The 15,020-nt window shown below is 43.9% G+C and overlaps 1 protein-coding gene across 4 annotated transcripts in view; it reads left to right on the plus strand.

Moving 5' to 3' along the window:
* Positions 1-751: 751 nt before the first annotated feature.
* ERI3 (ERI1 exoribonuclease family member 3) overlaps positions 752-15,020 on the plus strand; it is a 129,844-nt gene continuing 115,575 nt past the window's right edge. Inside the window, exons 1-3 of one of the 4 annotated variants that reach the window (XM_008570377.1) lie at positions 771-784; positions 3,134-3,209; positions 14,723-15,000. In XM_008570377.1, the coding sequence (XP_008568599.1) occupies positions 14,746-15,000 (255 nt within the window). In that variant the 5' untranslated portion in view covers positions 771-784; positions 3,134-3,209; positions 14,723-14,745. Of the gene's footprint in view, positions 1,153-3,133; positions 3,210-14,722; positions 15,001-15,020 lie in introns of all 4 variants that reach the window. The other 3 variants (XM_008570374.1, XM_008570375.1, XM_008570378.1) reach the window with 3 other exon arrangements.

Consider the following 15,020-nt stretch of genomic DNA (forward strand, 5'->3'; position numbering starts at 1 on the left):
TTCCCAGCTCAGGTGGGAGCCATTATAGCAAGGTCAGATCTCAGAGGTGGTAGGGCCTGGAAATGACATCATTGTTTTAAGTGAAAATATGCAGATGGCAGACAGAGGGGCTTGGTAGCTGAAGCTGGGCCAAGAGGATGGGTCCTGACTGATGAGGAGGTTGTCAAAGCCATCACTGGCTTGGCCAAGGCTGGGGTTTCCCGGTTTATAACCTGGTGACCATAGATGAAGAAAGACATTTTTGGCTTTGGCCAAAGTTCTCTCCAGCTGACTGGAGAGAATGACTGTGGAAGCTCTTTCATCTTCATTAAATCCCCCTCCTCTCAGATCTCCCCAGGGCTCTACATCAGAGAGCAGATGATAATAATTACTTGTCGAATGAACGAATCATGAGAAGGTGTCATCTAAATAGAATATGTCACCTTAGCTTATACTCACCTAGAGGTATATTATAAGGTGGGAAAACGGAGGTGGGGACCTGCGTCGCTCTAGGCCTGAGAAAGTTTTCGTTTTAAAAAAAATCCCTTTCAAAGCTCAGAAGCGACACCCCCGCCCTAACCTTCTGAGTACGTGCAACCTCAAAACTACAAGTCCCATAAAGCTGGCCGCCGGGAGTCACCATCTTGACACACCTTAGCGCGCATGTCGGCGGGAGAGCGAGCATTTGGGGAGAAGAAGCCCCGCCCCACAACCTCCCATTGGTCAAAGTGGCCGGCGGCGGGCTCAGCGGTTGGCCGCAGCGCCCGCCTGTCCGCCGCGTCGGTAGGGGTCAGAGTGCGCGGAGGTGAGTCGGTGTGTTGTGGACTCGTGGTGCTGGCTGCCGCTGTTGAGGCGGCCGGGAACGGGCGGTGGGGAGCGGGCGGAGGTGGCCCTGCCTCTGCCTAGCTGGCGCCGCAGTCGGCGCGAGCCGCGCCCGCCGCGGTCAACTGCCCTGAGCGCCTGCTGAGGCCGAGGGAGACGTCGGGGCCTGCACCTGGAGGGAGCCTGCCGCGCTGGCCCCGTGGAGGGGGCGTTGCCATGGCGACAGCCTCTCCCGCAGCTGACGGGGGACGGGGGCGGCCCTGGGAAGGAGGGCTGGTCTCCTGGCCCCCTGCCCCTCCCCTTACGCTCCCCTGGACTTGGATGGGCCCGAGTTGGGGGCAACACCCCGGGGTGGGTGATGCCAAGAGCCCCCCCCCTCGCCATTGGGCCCTGGTTAATGCATGCGGGGTGAGGGTCGCGGCGCGCAGTTTGTGCAGCTTTGGGTGCTGGCCCATGTGCTCACCCTAAATGCATGATCTACTGAGTAACGTTCTGTCGGTGGGGTAGCGGGCCAGGGCTTTGCAAGACAGTCTGGGTGAGCCGATTAAGGGGGCTGACTTCTTACCTGGGATTACTAGAGAAGAGGAAAAAAGGTTTGACCACAGAGGTTAGAAATGGAGCAAGAAGATAGTATATACAACGTCCCCTTTCTCCCCTCCCTGACACGCACACTCACAAGGTTAGCAGTTTACCTCTTTGTAAATCTGAAGTGGTGGTAGTAGTGATGGTGGAAGGAGTGAATAAGGGCCTAATTTGGCTAGCTTTCTGTTTGCTTTTCCTGCAAATGGTCTAGCAACAGGTGTTTTCTTCAAACAAAACATGGACATGGTTTGAAGCTTGCCTAGAGTTCTTGCAAAATATAACCGCTCCTTGTTGACCTGGATGTGGGCCCTTTCATTGGGGATTTGGATTTTGTCTTTAGGGCTGAATTTTGCAACTGATAGTGCCCATCATTGCCTCTGCCAGAGGTCTCTGGCCGCTTCTATGGCATTTACTCTTGTCGAACATTTCATTAGTCTCCCAGCTGAAGAGCAACTAAACATGAACTCTATTGGCTAAAGACTGTACTTTATTTGTACTATAGTAGGTTGTGATTGGATAAATGATTTTTGGTTGTGGAATTTCTACCAGAAATTGGCTTCATCAAATTCTGGTTTATTCTGACTTTATCATACACAGTATGCCTTGTTTTAGTGGTTTGTGCTTGGAGCTTAAGTATATTATACCTGAGTCCCCTATCATTTAAAAGCCAATTTATAAACAGGGACTTGGAGTGTGACTCCACTAATGTGTGTCTGTGATCTTGGTTAGAAACCTACTTGGCTGCCTTTTTTGGGAAGTGAGGGGTGGGGGCAGTAGGCAGCCAGGAAGTTATTGATAAGGTTTTCCTTTATGGATTCTGTGGTACTTTACTGGAGCTCATAGCACTTTGGCAACTTAAGCACTCCAAATTAAAAGCTCATTAACAATTCCTGCCCAAAGATCCTGTAAGTAATCGGCTAGCTAGGTCGTAGAGCTTGGCTAAGAGCTTTCTTTCCAACGTGAAATTTCCAAATAAAAGTGCTTTCATTCCCTTTCATTTTGAAAAATGTTTTCTTTGTGGTGGAGTAAATTGGTGAGTGGCTTTTTCCCAGGGCATATGAGTAGAATAAATTCTTAAATGTGTAGAATGGAAGACAGGAATGTATTGGTTCTAATCCTAGTTCTTTCTCTGTGCAAAGAGCATCACTAGCTTACAAGGGCATCTCTCCAACTTCTAGTCCTTTGGAAGATGAATTAGGTGTTAAATATAATAGGTATCCATTGATGTTTTGACTTGGGGTTTGGTTACCGTGACTTTCTTAGAACTTGAGGCAGACTTGGAAGTATCCTGAAAGCATTTCTTGGTCTATGTGGCCGTTTGCAATATGGCCTGTGGGTTTGTGGCAACCCCAGTCCTGGCCCAGTCTCAGTTCCTGAGTTCCTAGTATTGTCAGCCTTACCAGTGTCTCCTTCTTGATTAGACCAGGATTCTAAAATTATCCAGAGCGCCACCACTTCATGGCCACATTTCTCAGGTCCCACCCCAGATATTGTAAATGTTTAGTGTTTCTAGGAGGTAAGCCTCCTTAGGAAGAAAAATATACTACTAGAGAACATGAAATCCATCATTCCTAAAACAAATATAGTATTAATAGCTTCTGAAAGCTCTGTAGGGGCACCATCTTTCCACATAGATAGCTGTTATCCGAAAGTTTGAGTTTAGGAGTTTGAAATGTAGTGTTATCCTTAATGGGGATTTGATTCTTTGTATTGAAATAGACTTGTTGCAGAGATGTGTATTTATCCACAGCATTGGGGCTTTCCAGCTCTCACAGATCCATCAGCATCCCCAGCTGCCAGTCTTGGCATCTTCGAAGTAAGGAGAGGTGAGAAACCTGTTGCATGGTTAAGTTTAACTTCTTCCTTCTGAGTATCTGGGCTTGGGTGTGTATAGGGTGGGGGCCGGTGCAGATTGTATTTTTCTGTAGCTTCTTCTGAAAAGGCAGCATATGCTCAGAGTCTATGTAACTTACCCAAAGTCTATGAAGTGATGAGAGTTGGGGGTGGAGGATCCAAACTCTGGAGTTTTTGTCATTTCTTTATGGGCGTTGAACGAGCAACTACTTTAGGTTCAGGACGGTTGAATAGAGCCAGAATAGTCATTTATCCTGAGAAATACACATCTGAAGACAGTAGGAGGAAACACATTCATTTGGCTTTTGATAATGTATTTGGCCAAGGCATTTGGGATCTTGGTTTGATTTGGGTTGTGTGTCACCATTGGGTGGATGGCTAATCCCATCCTATCTCCATTTTACAAGGATCAAGAGCTGGCTAAAAAGGCGGACTCTGATGATTTGATATCCAGGGGCTCGGAGGCTGTTTGTTCAATAACTAAGGGCCAGTTCCTGGGATTGTAGTGGTGAACAAACATCCACGGTCCCTGACACCAAAGACCTTACAAATTTATGGGAGAGACAGATAGTAAAGAGGCAGTAATGACACACTCTGAGAATTGTATAAGGGAAATATAGGTGCTTTGGTAGTACTCAGAAAGGTCCCTAATTCATGCTTGTGGACAAGGGAAGGCCTCTCAGAGGAAGTAACCTCACCTAGAATTAGATGAAGACATGTGGGACCAAGTGTCAGAGCTTTGCTGAGTTTGAGAAAGTTCAGTGTGGTTGTAATAGTGCTTAATGGGCAGCAGGTAGGAGAATTAGGTGAGAGTATGAAGCAAGAAAAGCAAGCAGAGACCAGAGCCTTGTAAGCCTTTAGGGTTAGACTAGGGGATGGCAAACTATTTCTGTAAAGGACAAGAGAGTAAATATTTAGGCTTTGTGAGTCTCATTCCTGTCTACCCACTCTACTGAACTCTGCAGTTGTGCGTGAAAGCAGCCACAGACAGTATGAAAATGAATAAGTGTGGCTGTATTCCAATAAAACTTTATTTATAAAAACAGGTTGTAGCTGGATTTGGGCCATGGGCCATAGTTTGCTGACCCTGGGATCAGCCTTAAGAACAATAAGAAGCTGTTAAAGGGTTTTAAGTAGTAGACTGACATTAGATTTATGTTTTAGAAAGTTTGTTCTGATTTCAGTGCAAAGAATGGATTAAAGAGGACAGACAGTACTGGAGGCAGAGAGACCAATAAGGAGGCTGTGGCAGTTACATGGGTAGTATTATATATTTCCCCTTTTGTGGCAGTATTTTGGCCCTTAAAAATTGAGTATAACTGAATCTTTGCACACGTGTGTATATTGGTTCTCTTTACTAACTTCTTGGCCATCTACTGGAGCTTAAAGGATGTCTACAAACAGTTTGTTGGAGATACCAGCTCCTATTTCACAGACTGGCAAAGATGTATGAAGGGAAAATTGGTATAGAATGAATTAGAACTGGGAACTGTTTTCCCCTGAAGAAAGTATGGAATAAATGGAGCTCTGGAGATTTTGGTCTTAGGGCTCATAGTGTAATGTCAGTTGTTTTGAACTTCTTGAACTGTGTACACAGAAGATGACCCATTTTCCTAAGCTTTCCAGGGAATTGTCCTTATTCTCTATGTGTCCTACTCAGTCTCTTGTTTCAGTGCTTGTAGCAGACCAGATTTTTCTGGTTTGGAAGTGTCTCCCAGTTCAGGTATGATGGTATATGTCAGGCACAGGGACCAAATAAAGTATTTGTTGAATGTCCAGTGTCCTGAATCTGCTCTTTTCCTTTGTCCTCCTTTTCCTACAAGCCCAGTGTACTTGAATTGCTGGAGGGAACCTATAGGTTTCTCATATCAGTTTAACCTTGGGAGAGTGACTTACCTCTCTGAGCTTCACTTTGTGAAATGGAGACTTAATAGCATTGGTTAAAAGATTTAATAACGAACGTATGGAAAGCTCTAAGAAGAGTGTCTTGGTAACTTTTATTACTAATAGTATTTTACACAGCTAATAAGTTTTTAAAAACAGCCAGTAGTTGTGTGACTTGGCCTTTGGCTTAGTATATTTTGTATGTCCTCACAGTTGTCATTGTATCCGTATGATAGAAACATAGCCCCTGGCAGTGACAACTAGCAGACCCGAGGAAGTTTTCTCAAAGCAAGGCACTCCTCTTATAAAGAATGGAACTCCATTATAAAGAATGGAAAATTTCAGACAGCAGGAGTTCCATTCAGAATCCCAGAACTTTTTTCAGGGTGGACCTTAGTCCCAACGCCATCAGTAAAGTGAATTGAGTGAGTAGCTTCCCAATAGAAATTCACCAAAGTGTGACCAGTCATCCCTCCCCGCTTTGTAAATCGCCTCTCTAATGTTTTTTACTTTTTACTTCCACTCTGGGAAATAGGTCAGGTGGTCAGCATTCTCATCCTTGCTAATTCCATGTGAGGAAACTGAGGCCCAGGAAGGTTAAGTGAGTTGGCCAGGGTCATACTGTGAGTACTGTCAAAGCTAGTGCATATTTACCTCCAGATGAAATTGTATTAGTTTATTGTTGTGATTTCTTTTCCCTTGAGTGAGAGATGCATAGTCATTGCAGAACTGCAGTCTGATGCATGCGTTGGTTAGATCTGCTTGGCTTGATTTGGGTCCCACTTTATCCACTTGGTTCTGTTGGATTTTAATTGATAACCACTAGTTTCAGACCTGTTGGAAAGCAAATTCCCTTTGGGTAGTTGTTTTAAGCCTTTCCTCCTTTGGGTACATTCCTTGGGGAGCCTCGGGTACGAGGGATTGCTTTGATATGTTCAAAATTGTGTCTTGTGCCCCACAGCTACAGGTAAAATCAAAAGGCGGATAATTTATGGGAGTGTCAGACCTGGCCGCTGGCACCTAAGGAAACCATTAGTATGCCTGTTCAGACCCTCTGTGTCCTTGCAATTGATTCCTCTTTGCATGAGCCTGATTTGGGAAGCTGTAGATCTGTGGGTAGTGATTGGATGTGACAGTCCAAACACCGGTCCCTAAATTAATCCTTTTAATAGTATTCCGGCACCAAGACAATCCTCTCTCTCTCTCTAACTGGGGAAGATAGAATGGGGTGGGCTAGGAGGAAGGATAGAAAAAGAAAGAAAAGAAGCTTTGTTTGGTGCTTAGGCCTTGCTCTGTTCTAACATGTTCTAATTCCAGAGCAGTTGGCATCATTACTCTGGGGATATTGATTTATTCAGCAAATATTTACTCATACTTTGTGCCTGGCTCTGTGCTGGGCGTTGGGAAAACAGAAATGAATAAAATGTGGTCCTTGCTAAGGATCTATCTCAGTGTTTCTCGGGCTTTTAAAACTCATGTGCCATTTCTTAACCCTTGACTTGGTGTTGTCAGCACCATGCTCACTCAGTGAGCTAACCGGCCATCCCTATATGGGATCTGAACCCGTGGCCTTGGTGTTATCACCACCACACTCTCCCTAGTGAGCCACGGGCCGGCCCATAAAACTCATGTGCCATTTCAGTGAAGTAATCTCATGCTCTTCTTTAATGCTATTTGAAATTTTAAAATGCATTAAAGAGTCTGACAAAATAAGTCAAAGAATTACCATGTCAAATAAGTTTTTTTTTACACACACGTACACACATACACCTTATACTGCTGTCTTCCATCCTTCTCCCCTAACTCCTTGAAAATTACAGCTAGTGGGAGAAACAGATACCTAACATCTTATAATACACTAAGATAAAAGTTATGAAATAGGAATAAACTGTGCTACTGGATCACATTTGAGCAATTAACTTTATGAGGGGATGTCAGAGAAAGCTACTAAAAAGGGGGAGATTTGAGCGGGGTTTTGAAGAAAGAATGATAATTTGCCTGGTGAAAAATGGAACTGCATTACAAAACAGAGGGAGTATCAAGGCACAGATTTATAAAATGAAATATCACATTTGGGGACCCGAGCAAGAGCTGGTTGTAACCCTGCTTCCTGCCATTTTCTCCACTCTGTAAGATGGGAAGATCTGCTCCCCTGGAATTGTGTTTGAGAAGAGTCTTTGAGTTCCTTGTGCTGAGGTTGTTTCAATCCAAGACACCTCTTCCTGTTTCTGCTTTTGTGCTCAGGGCTGTAATTTGTTTCTCTTTTTAAAATAGAAAAAAATAATTAGAATGAAACAGATTTGGATGATTTGGACAGACTCAATTGTTACTTAAGGTTGAGTTACTTTTGATTAAAGTTACGCTTTACCTCAAAAGAAAAACTCAAGTTGATAGGCATTGTTAGCCCCACGGCTGATGGGGGAATCAGTTAAGTAGGGAAATGTGGGCCATCAGACATGGCGGAAGAGAACAGGGCCCCAAAGAGCTGAGCGCTTCTGGGCCTTAGTTTCCTCATGTGTGAAACGGGAATACTGTTACCCATTTTGCTTCATAGTTGGGAGGATTAAATGAGATAAAATATGTAAATCACCCATATAGTGCCTGGCCTATAGTAGATTTTAAGAAAATGGTGTTTCCCATTCTTCTTACTCATGTACTTACAATAGTAGCTACCCTTTATTGAATACTTACTATTGGGTGAATCACTTTATAAACATTGTATGGTTGAATTGAACCCTGAAGATATAGGTGTTATTGTTGTAGCTGTTATTACAAGGAGTATATAGTAGAGTCAGGATTTGAACCTACTACCAGTTTCTAACAACTAGATTATAAGACTCCTTGCTTCTACCAGTTCTCCATTTTGGAAGCAGGATTATAGGAGGTGTTTGAAAAGTTCTGGGTACCAATCTTCTGGGGTCAGATGCTGTCACAAGTGTGAGTGGTGCTTAATGACACTACCATACCCTGTCCTCCCTCCATCTCTAGCATATTTATGGTGTCGTTAGGAAACAAGACTTTGCCCCCTCTTGTGTGCGATGGGGTTGCAACTGACTTGCAGGACTTTGCAATGAGATGTCTTCCAGCTTTGGCACGTGGAAGGAGTTTACCCAAGCTGCTGGGTGTGGTTGATGGTTTAGCAAATAGTGAGCAAATCACAAACAGTCACCTCTTTTTACGTGCTGCTTTGAGCTGCTGAGACAGGCCAATTGAAGGGGACAGTGAGCCTGCTGTGGCCTGTGATGTTGCCATCAAAATTTGGTGTTCCTGAAGGCCTTTAGTGACTTTAGCTCTGCTGGTAGTTTGAGATTAGCAGCTGCTTCTGATGTTGGGAGAGCTCTCCCTAGCCCTGCCTTGGAGCAGAAACAGCTGTAGCTACAGGCCAAGGCAGTGACTGATTGTAGAGAGGAGAATGTTTTGTTGAGATGAGGACGCAGCTTTAGAATTCCTGTTTCCTTTCCACTTTGGGGCCAGCAGAAAGTCACATAGAGGTTCCAGGGCATGTTAAGCTTTGTTTTGTCTCTAATCTCTAGCCTACAGCAGACTAGACAGAGCCCTCAGGCTCCTGGCCTCTTCTGTGAGCCTGCAGAGAGGCTTGGGGGATGAGTAGTGAGGCCTGTTCTTTGTGTTGGAGCAATGGCCCATGATCCTGGCCATAGAGTTGGGAGCCCTGGGTTCTGTTCTTACTCTTTCTTGCTGTGTGAACCATGGGCAGTTCTTTTCTCTATCTGGGCTTCATTTTCTCGGGCTGGCTGGACTGTGTCACCCTTTAGGTTTTCTTTCACCTTTGACAACCTGTGATTTTCACAGAAAGTGCTCTGGCAGTAAGGATACATTCATTAGATTGAAGATTATGACTTTTGAAGGCATGAAGTTTATTTATATTTTTCCCAGGCTATTTTTAGCTGTGCAAGACAAAGCCTATGACTGAACGAGTTCCAGACAGGTATTACCATGTTCTTTGTTGTTGTATCTGTGACTCAGGTGCCTGAGCACTTGTGATACTACAGGTCAGACTGGGACAGGAACTGGCCCCGGGACTGGGAACTGAGGAAGCTATGGCGGTAGTGGTCCCAGGTGCTTCCAGTCAGCTGGACTCAGAACCTGCTTCTGGTGCCTTTGAGTTTTGTCTGGAATGTACCTCTGTCTCCTAACTTGGCTTTTAATAGAATGGATTGCATCCAGGGATGGTATAAATATATACCCTCCCAGAGATTCCAAGTATATGTGGCTGGAGGGGAGGTGGGTAGAAGTAGACCACATGTTTCTTGATGGGCTCCTCTTCTTTTCCCTTTCCTAAGGTTCCTCTGGCCTGTGTACATGGATATTAAAGGATAACCCCCTCTGTTTGCCCTCCTTTTCCCCCTCCAGTAATGGAGGCTATAAAATGTCTATTTACCCAAGACACCAGAACGACTCCTCTGTGGTTCCACTAATCTGGTGATTTGGTGCTTCTTTGGTCTCTCAGGTAAATACAGATTGAGACTTTTTATAAAGGCATATTATTTCTCTCATTAAATGTGTGTTTTGGCACATGTGTTATTTACCTGATAGACAGTAATGGCTGCAGAGGAGCCATTGGTGTCTGTTGTGTAAATACGCTGCACAGAGACCATCCTCCAGGGGCTGTGGCTCAGGCCTGTTTCTCCAAATCAGGTTGGCCCTGTGGCAGTCCCTATTTACCCTTCCCCTGTCTCCATTGGGGGGTTCGTCCCTTCATTTTGAGGAGAGAAATATTCATTTTCCTCCTTGCCATAGGCTACTTACTTGCTTTAATTTGCTAGGAGAAAGGAAAGGATGTCTGAGAATAAATGTATATAAATCTTGTTTTCTGATGAAAGATAGTTTGTGGAAATACACAGAAGCATAAACTTTTTTGAGTTCTGCCCCTGAACTAGATACTCAAAGTTTCTGTTGATGTTATAAGCTACAGACTTATATTCTGCAAGTCTGTGACTAAAGTATAAGGACATCAACTGAAAAGAGAAATCCATAAGATTCCAGGGGGTACCAGGGCCGGTGGGGTGCCGCTGCAGGGAGTGCAGGTGTGTCTCCTGAGAAGGCTACATGGTGGCAGGAGTGGCAGTGAGGGGGGCATGAGTGGGGGCTCTTCTGATGGAGACTCAGCTGCATAGAGAGAGAGACTATTTGGGCTGAGAGATGCTTTGAAGGCTGGCTTTTGCCAGCCTCCCTGCCAGAAGAGAGCATGCAGCATACCTTCTGCGAGCATGATGGGGAGATCTCTTCCTCAGATACTGTCTGTTCTCTGTTTTGTTTTTTTTTAAAGCCACATTGTATATGGACTTTAACAAATAATTTTTTAAAAGTTTGAAACAGCCCAAATTTATATAATGGTTGGATGGAGTACAAAGAATTTTCTTCCTGAATCATTTGAGAGTTAAGTTGCTGACTGAATGCCCCATCACCCTGAATACTTTGTGTGCACTTCCTATAAGCAAGGACATTTTCCTACTTAACCATAAAACAACCATCAAAATCAGGAAATTAACATTGATACGTTACTTCCATCTAATCCTCAAACCCCATTCAAGTTTTGCCAGTTGTCCCAGGAATGTTCTTTGTAGCAAAATGATCTGGTTCAGAATCCTGGATTGCATTTAGTCATCAAGTCTGTTTAGTCTCCTTTAGACTTTCCTCAGTAAACATTCCTTGACGTTCATGACCTTGATACTTTTGAAGATTACTACTGGCTGGTTGTTTTGTAGATTGTCCCTCAGTTAAGGTTTGTCTGATGTTTTCTCATGATTAGATTTACGTTATGCATCTTCAGCAAAAATGCAGCAAAAATGATGCTTTGTTCTCATTGCATCTTTACAGATGGTACATCATTTTTATTTATCCCATTATTGGTGGTGTTCATTTTGATCACTTGATTAAGGTGATGTCTGCCAGGCTTCTCCATTATAAAATTACTCCCTGTTGTAATTTTTTTTTTTTTTGCTGGCCAGTACAGGGATCAAACCCTGGGCCTTGGTGTTATCAGGATCATGCTCTAACCAACTGAGATATCCAGCCAGCTTTCCTGTTGTAATTAATAAGAATTTTATGGGGGATACTTTGAAATTATGTAAATATCCTTCATCAAACTTTAATTTTACCTGTTAATTTATATCTTTATGGACTCATGGTTTTCTGTTTTATCAGTGCTTTATAATCCATTATTGTAATTATTTACTGGCCAATGGAATCTCTTCAAGGTGGCTTCTTTATCCCTTTGATACATTCCCATTGTTCTTGAGTGTTCTTTCTGGTACAACTAGATTTTCCAGGCTCATCTTATATTCTCTGTGCCACAGCCCTGGAATCAGCCATTTCTCCAAGGAGCTCTGGTTCTTTTAGTGGAGAATAGTGTTTAGAAGGCAACTGGGTGCTCATTGCTATTTAATATTGCTGTTCTTTGGCCCTTAGAGCTAGAAAATATATGTGCATGAATATGTATATTTGCATGTATATGTACTCATACTCACATTTACATCTAGATTTATATATCTGTGTCAATATCTGTGCCTATATCAGAAACCATGAATTCACACTCTTACTGCCAATTCTAATCCAACACCACAGATTTTTCTGCCTTTCCATATTTTCACTTTTTTCTCCAACAGTGAGAAGCCTGATTCCCATTATCCTTAATATATGGACATTTTTGGTCAATTCTTCTCTATGTAACTAATCTCCAATTGCTGCCACTGCCCTTTACCCCTCATGAGTGCCTCTTTTACCCTGCCCTTGACTCCCCACGTCACACTGCCCCCATTGTGGATGCACTCCACACCCCCACTTGGCTCTGACATCTACACCACACCTTCCCACCTCTGCATGGATACCCTCCTCACCCTGCCTGGTCTCTGGCACCACCTCCCAGACCCCTCCAGCTCCCCTCACTCCAGCTGGTGTAGATACCTGCCTTCCTCTACTGCATTTGATGGCTTTAGGACTGAATTTTTCAGGCAGGGAAGAGGAAGAGTTACCCTCTGTTTCTTTATTTTTTATTTCTTTTTTCTTATTTTTTCTTTTTTGTGACCGGTAAGGGGATTGCAACCCTTGGCTTGGTGTCGCCCGTACCATGCTCAGCCAATGAGCGCACTGGCCATCCCTATATAGGATCTGAACCCGTGGCCGGAGCGCCACTGCGCTCCCAGCGCGGCACTCTCCTGAGTGAGCCATGGGGTCGGCCCTACCCTCTGTTTCTTAACTTGAGCTGAACTTGTTTGTTAGAAGTAAGGGAAGTATGGAACCCAGTGACTGCTGATATGTGGAGGCCTGGTCTCCTAATGTCTACGCTCACAACTTCCTACAAGAGAAGTTTTTTGATTTGGGTGAAATCAGGTGAGAAAGCAAGGTCTACAGGCAAGAAGACCTCTGGCCATCAATGTGTTGTACCTGAGAGGGAATAGGACATATATATATATATAAAATGCTCTATGGGAGGTCTAGAGCATTCTAGGGATGCAGGAGACATCAAAGTTACCCTCTGTGGCTGCCTTATGCATTAATTGGATTTTAGGCCCAGAGTATGGGGTTCTAGGAGGGTATAGCCCAATAGGATAGTAATAGTAATAATAATAAGCTAACATTTATCGAGTCCTTATGTGCCAGATACTGCTTTTAGTGCTTTACATGTATTGTCTCATTTCATTCTCACTAAGGAGTAGGTACTATTATTGTTATTTTACAGTTGAGGAATTGAAGAACAGAGCTTGCCCAAGGTGTCATGGCTGATAAGTGGCAAAGCCAGGATTCAAACCTGGAAGCCCTCCTTAATTATGCTGCTTAATTGCCTATAGTATTTGGCAGACAGGGTCTGGTCGACTGTATATACTATGTATACTGTATACACATGGAAGAAAATTAAGATTTTCAAAAGTCTGTATGCATGACCTGACTTTAAGGGGTTAGGGAGGAATTCTAAGGCTCTGAGGGACTTTGAATCCAAACTAGAATGGGTAATTTGAGCAGACTTGTATCTACTATCTCAGCAAGGCTTCCAATATTGTTCAGGAGTGGGGGATGTAAAAAGTTATTTTGGATTCCAGCTTTCAGAGGGATATTGGCCCTTTTGCCTTTCGAAGGAATTCTGTAATGAAACTCAAGCCAGCCTTTGTCTACCTGGGCTGAGGAGTTTGGGCTGCATTTTTGGAGAGCCTATAAAACAATGGTGAAAACAAGTGCCGTGCTTGTGCGGGGGCCATGAAGAACTTAAAATACTTTTTGATCTTAGTTCCATTGACTTTCCTATGAAACCTCACTATAGGGATAGGGAAATTGAGGATCTGCGCTAGTATATATCCTAATAAATATGCAGGTAAGTTATCGTAGCTCATTCAGTGAGTCAGGAGAGAGCTGGAAAGAGAAGCCGTACTTGGCATTGTCCATTTCCACTCAGGTAGTAGTGACCTCATTGCCTTTGAGTGTGCCCTGGACTTCACAAGGTGCTATTCCCTCTACCTTATGTGGAGGGAGCCAGGTGCCCACTTGCAGCCATTTGGAGGCAAGCCTTTGGCTCTGTTGGGATGAGGCTTCAGAAGGCATAAACTATGGCCATCTCTGTATTGAGAAGTGAGATTTCTTGTTTGAGAATTAAAGTTGATGGAAATTTGAGTGTTGAGCATAAAAGGGGGAAAGATACAAAACTGCTTTGTTTCTCTCTTTTTTGGAAGCTTGAGTTATTTTTGAGTAAAACTTAGGCTTTGATTTTTATATTTAGTTAGCCCTCTGAGAAGCAGACATTCTGTAAATTTAAAGGGAAAACTTAAAGGAAAAGTGATCGAATTTTTTTTTTTTGCACATGTTCACTAAGAAAACTTTACTAGACTTTTAGCAATGCTCCCATTACTGCCACATCTGGGTTTTCTTTTTCTTCCCAATTTAAAAAGTCCCGCAGTCATTCAGGGCCTCTAGTAGAGAGTGAGTCTGAAGGCAGCAAATGCGAAGGCCTAAGGCTGTTGCCAGCTGTGCTCTCCAGGCTAGTTCATTCCCCCAGGGTGCCACTTACTAGTGTGGGGGTGGGGAACCTCCAGAATGTCCTGTGATTGGCTTTCATGTTGGGAGAAGGCAGAAGGGTATGGGGAGATGTCAAGATATAGACAGGGGAGCCAGGGGCAAATGGTTCATAATGGAGCTGAGTAGAGAGCCTTGGACATGTTCTGTTCTTTGTCTCAGTCTACTTAGCTCCCAGCACTGATTGTGCAACTGGGTCACCTCATGTTACTTTGAGACCCTTAACTTTAATGTTAACAGTTGCCACCTGAGAAGTGACCGCAGAATTTTTCTCTCTTTTGGACTTTAGAGCTCCATTTAAAGATGAAGACCAGTGTTGCATGTTGTTTTGAGAATGATCTGGGAGACTCAGAGCTGTAATAATATTGCAGGTGCTGGTGTTAGGGTCTTGAACTTTAGTAACAAATACTGTGATTTAGAAAAGGGGACCAGAAACACTGGGGAGTGGCTCATGTTGTGTGGATGTTCCTGAAGACTAGATGGAATAGGGCCATAGCGGGAGGGGAGTAACCCAGGCTCTCTGTTTCTTTTTTTGTTTGTTTGTTTGTTTTGTTTTTGTTTTTAACTCTCCTCCCCTAAGTTTTAGATGCTTCTGGATGTTCAATGCTAACACCTTTACAGACTGGAGCAGCTCGATTTTCTTCGTATTTACTTTCAAGAGCAAGAAAAGTGTTGGGCTCCCACTTATTTTCTCCCTGTGGTGTTCCGGAGTTCTGCTCCATATCCACCAGAAAGCTGGCGGCCCACGGCTTTGGCGCATCCATGGCGGCAATGGTGTCCTTCCCTCCCCAGAGGTATCACTACTTTTTAGTGCTGGACTTTGAGGCCACGTGTGACAAGCCACAGATTCATCCTCAGGTAACTGTTGCATCATTGAT

The sequence above is a fragment of the Galeopterus variegatus genome, unplaced genomic scaffold (assembly GCF_000696425.1).
Source record: "Galeopterus variegatus unplaced genomic scaffold, G_variegatus-3.0.2 Scaffold598, whole genome shotgun sequence".
In the NCBI taxonomy this organism is placed as follows: domain Eukaryota; kingdom Metazoa; phylum Chordata; class Mammalia; order Dermoptera; family Cynocephalidae; genus Galeopterus; species Galeopterus variegatus.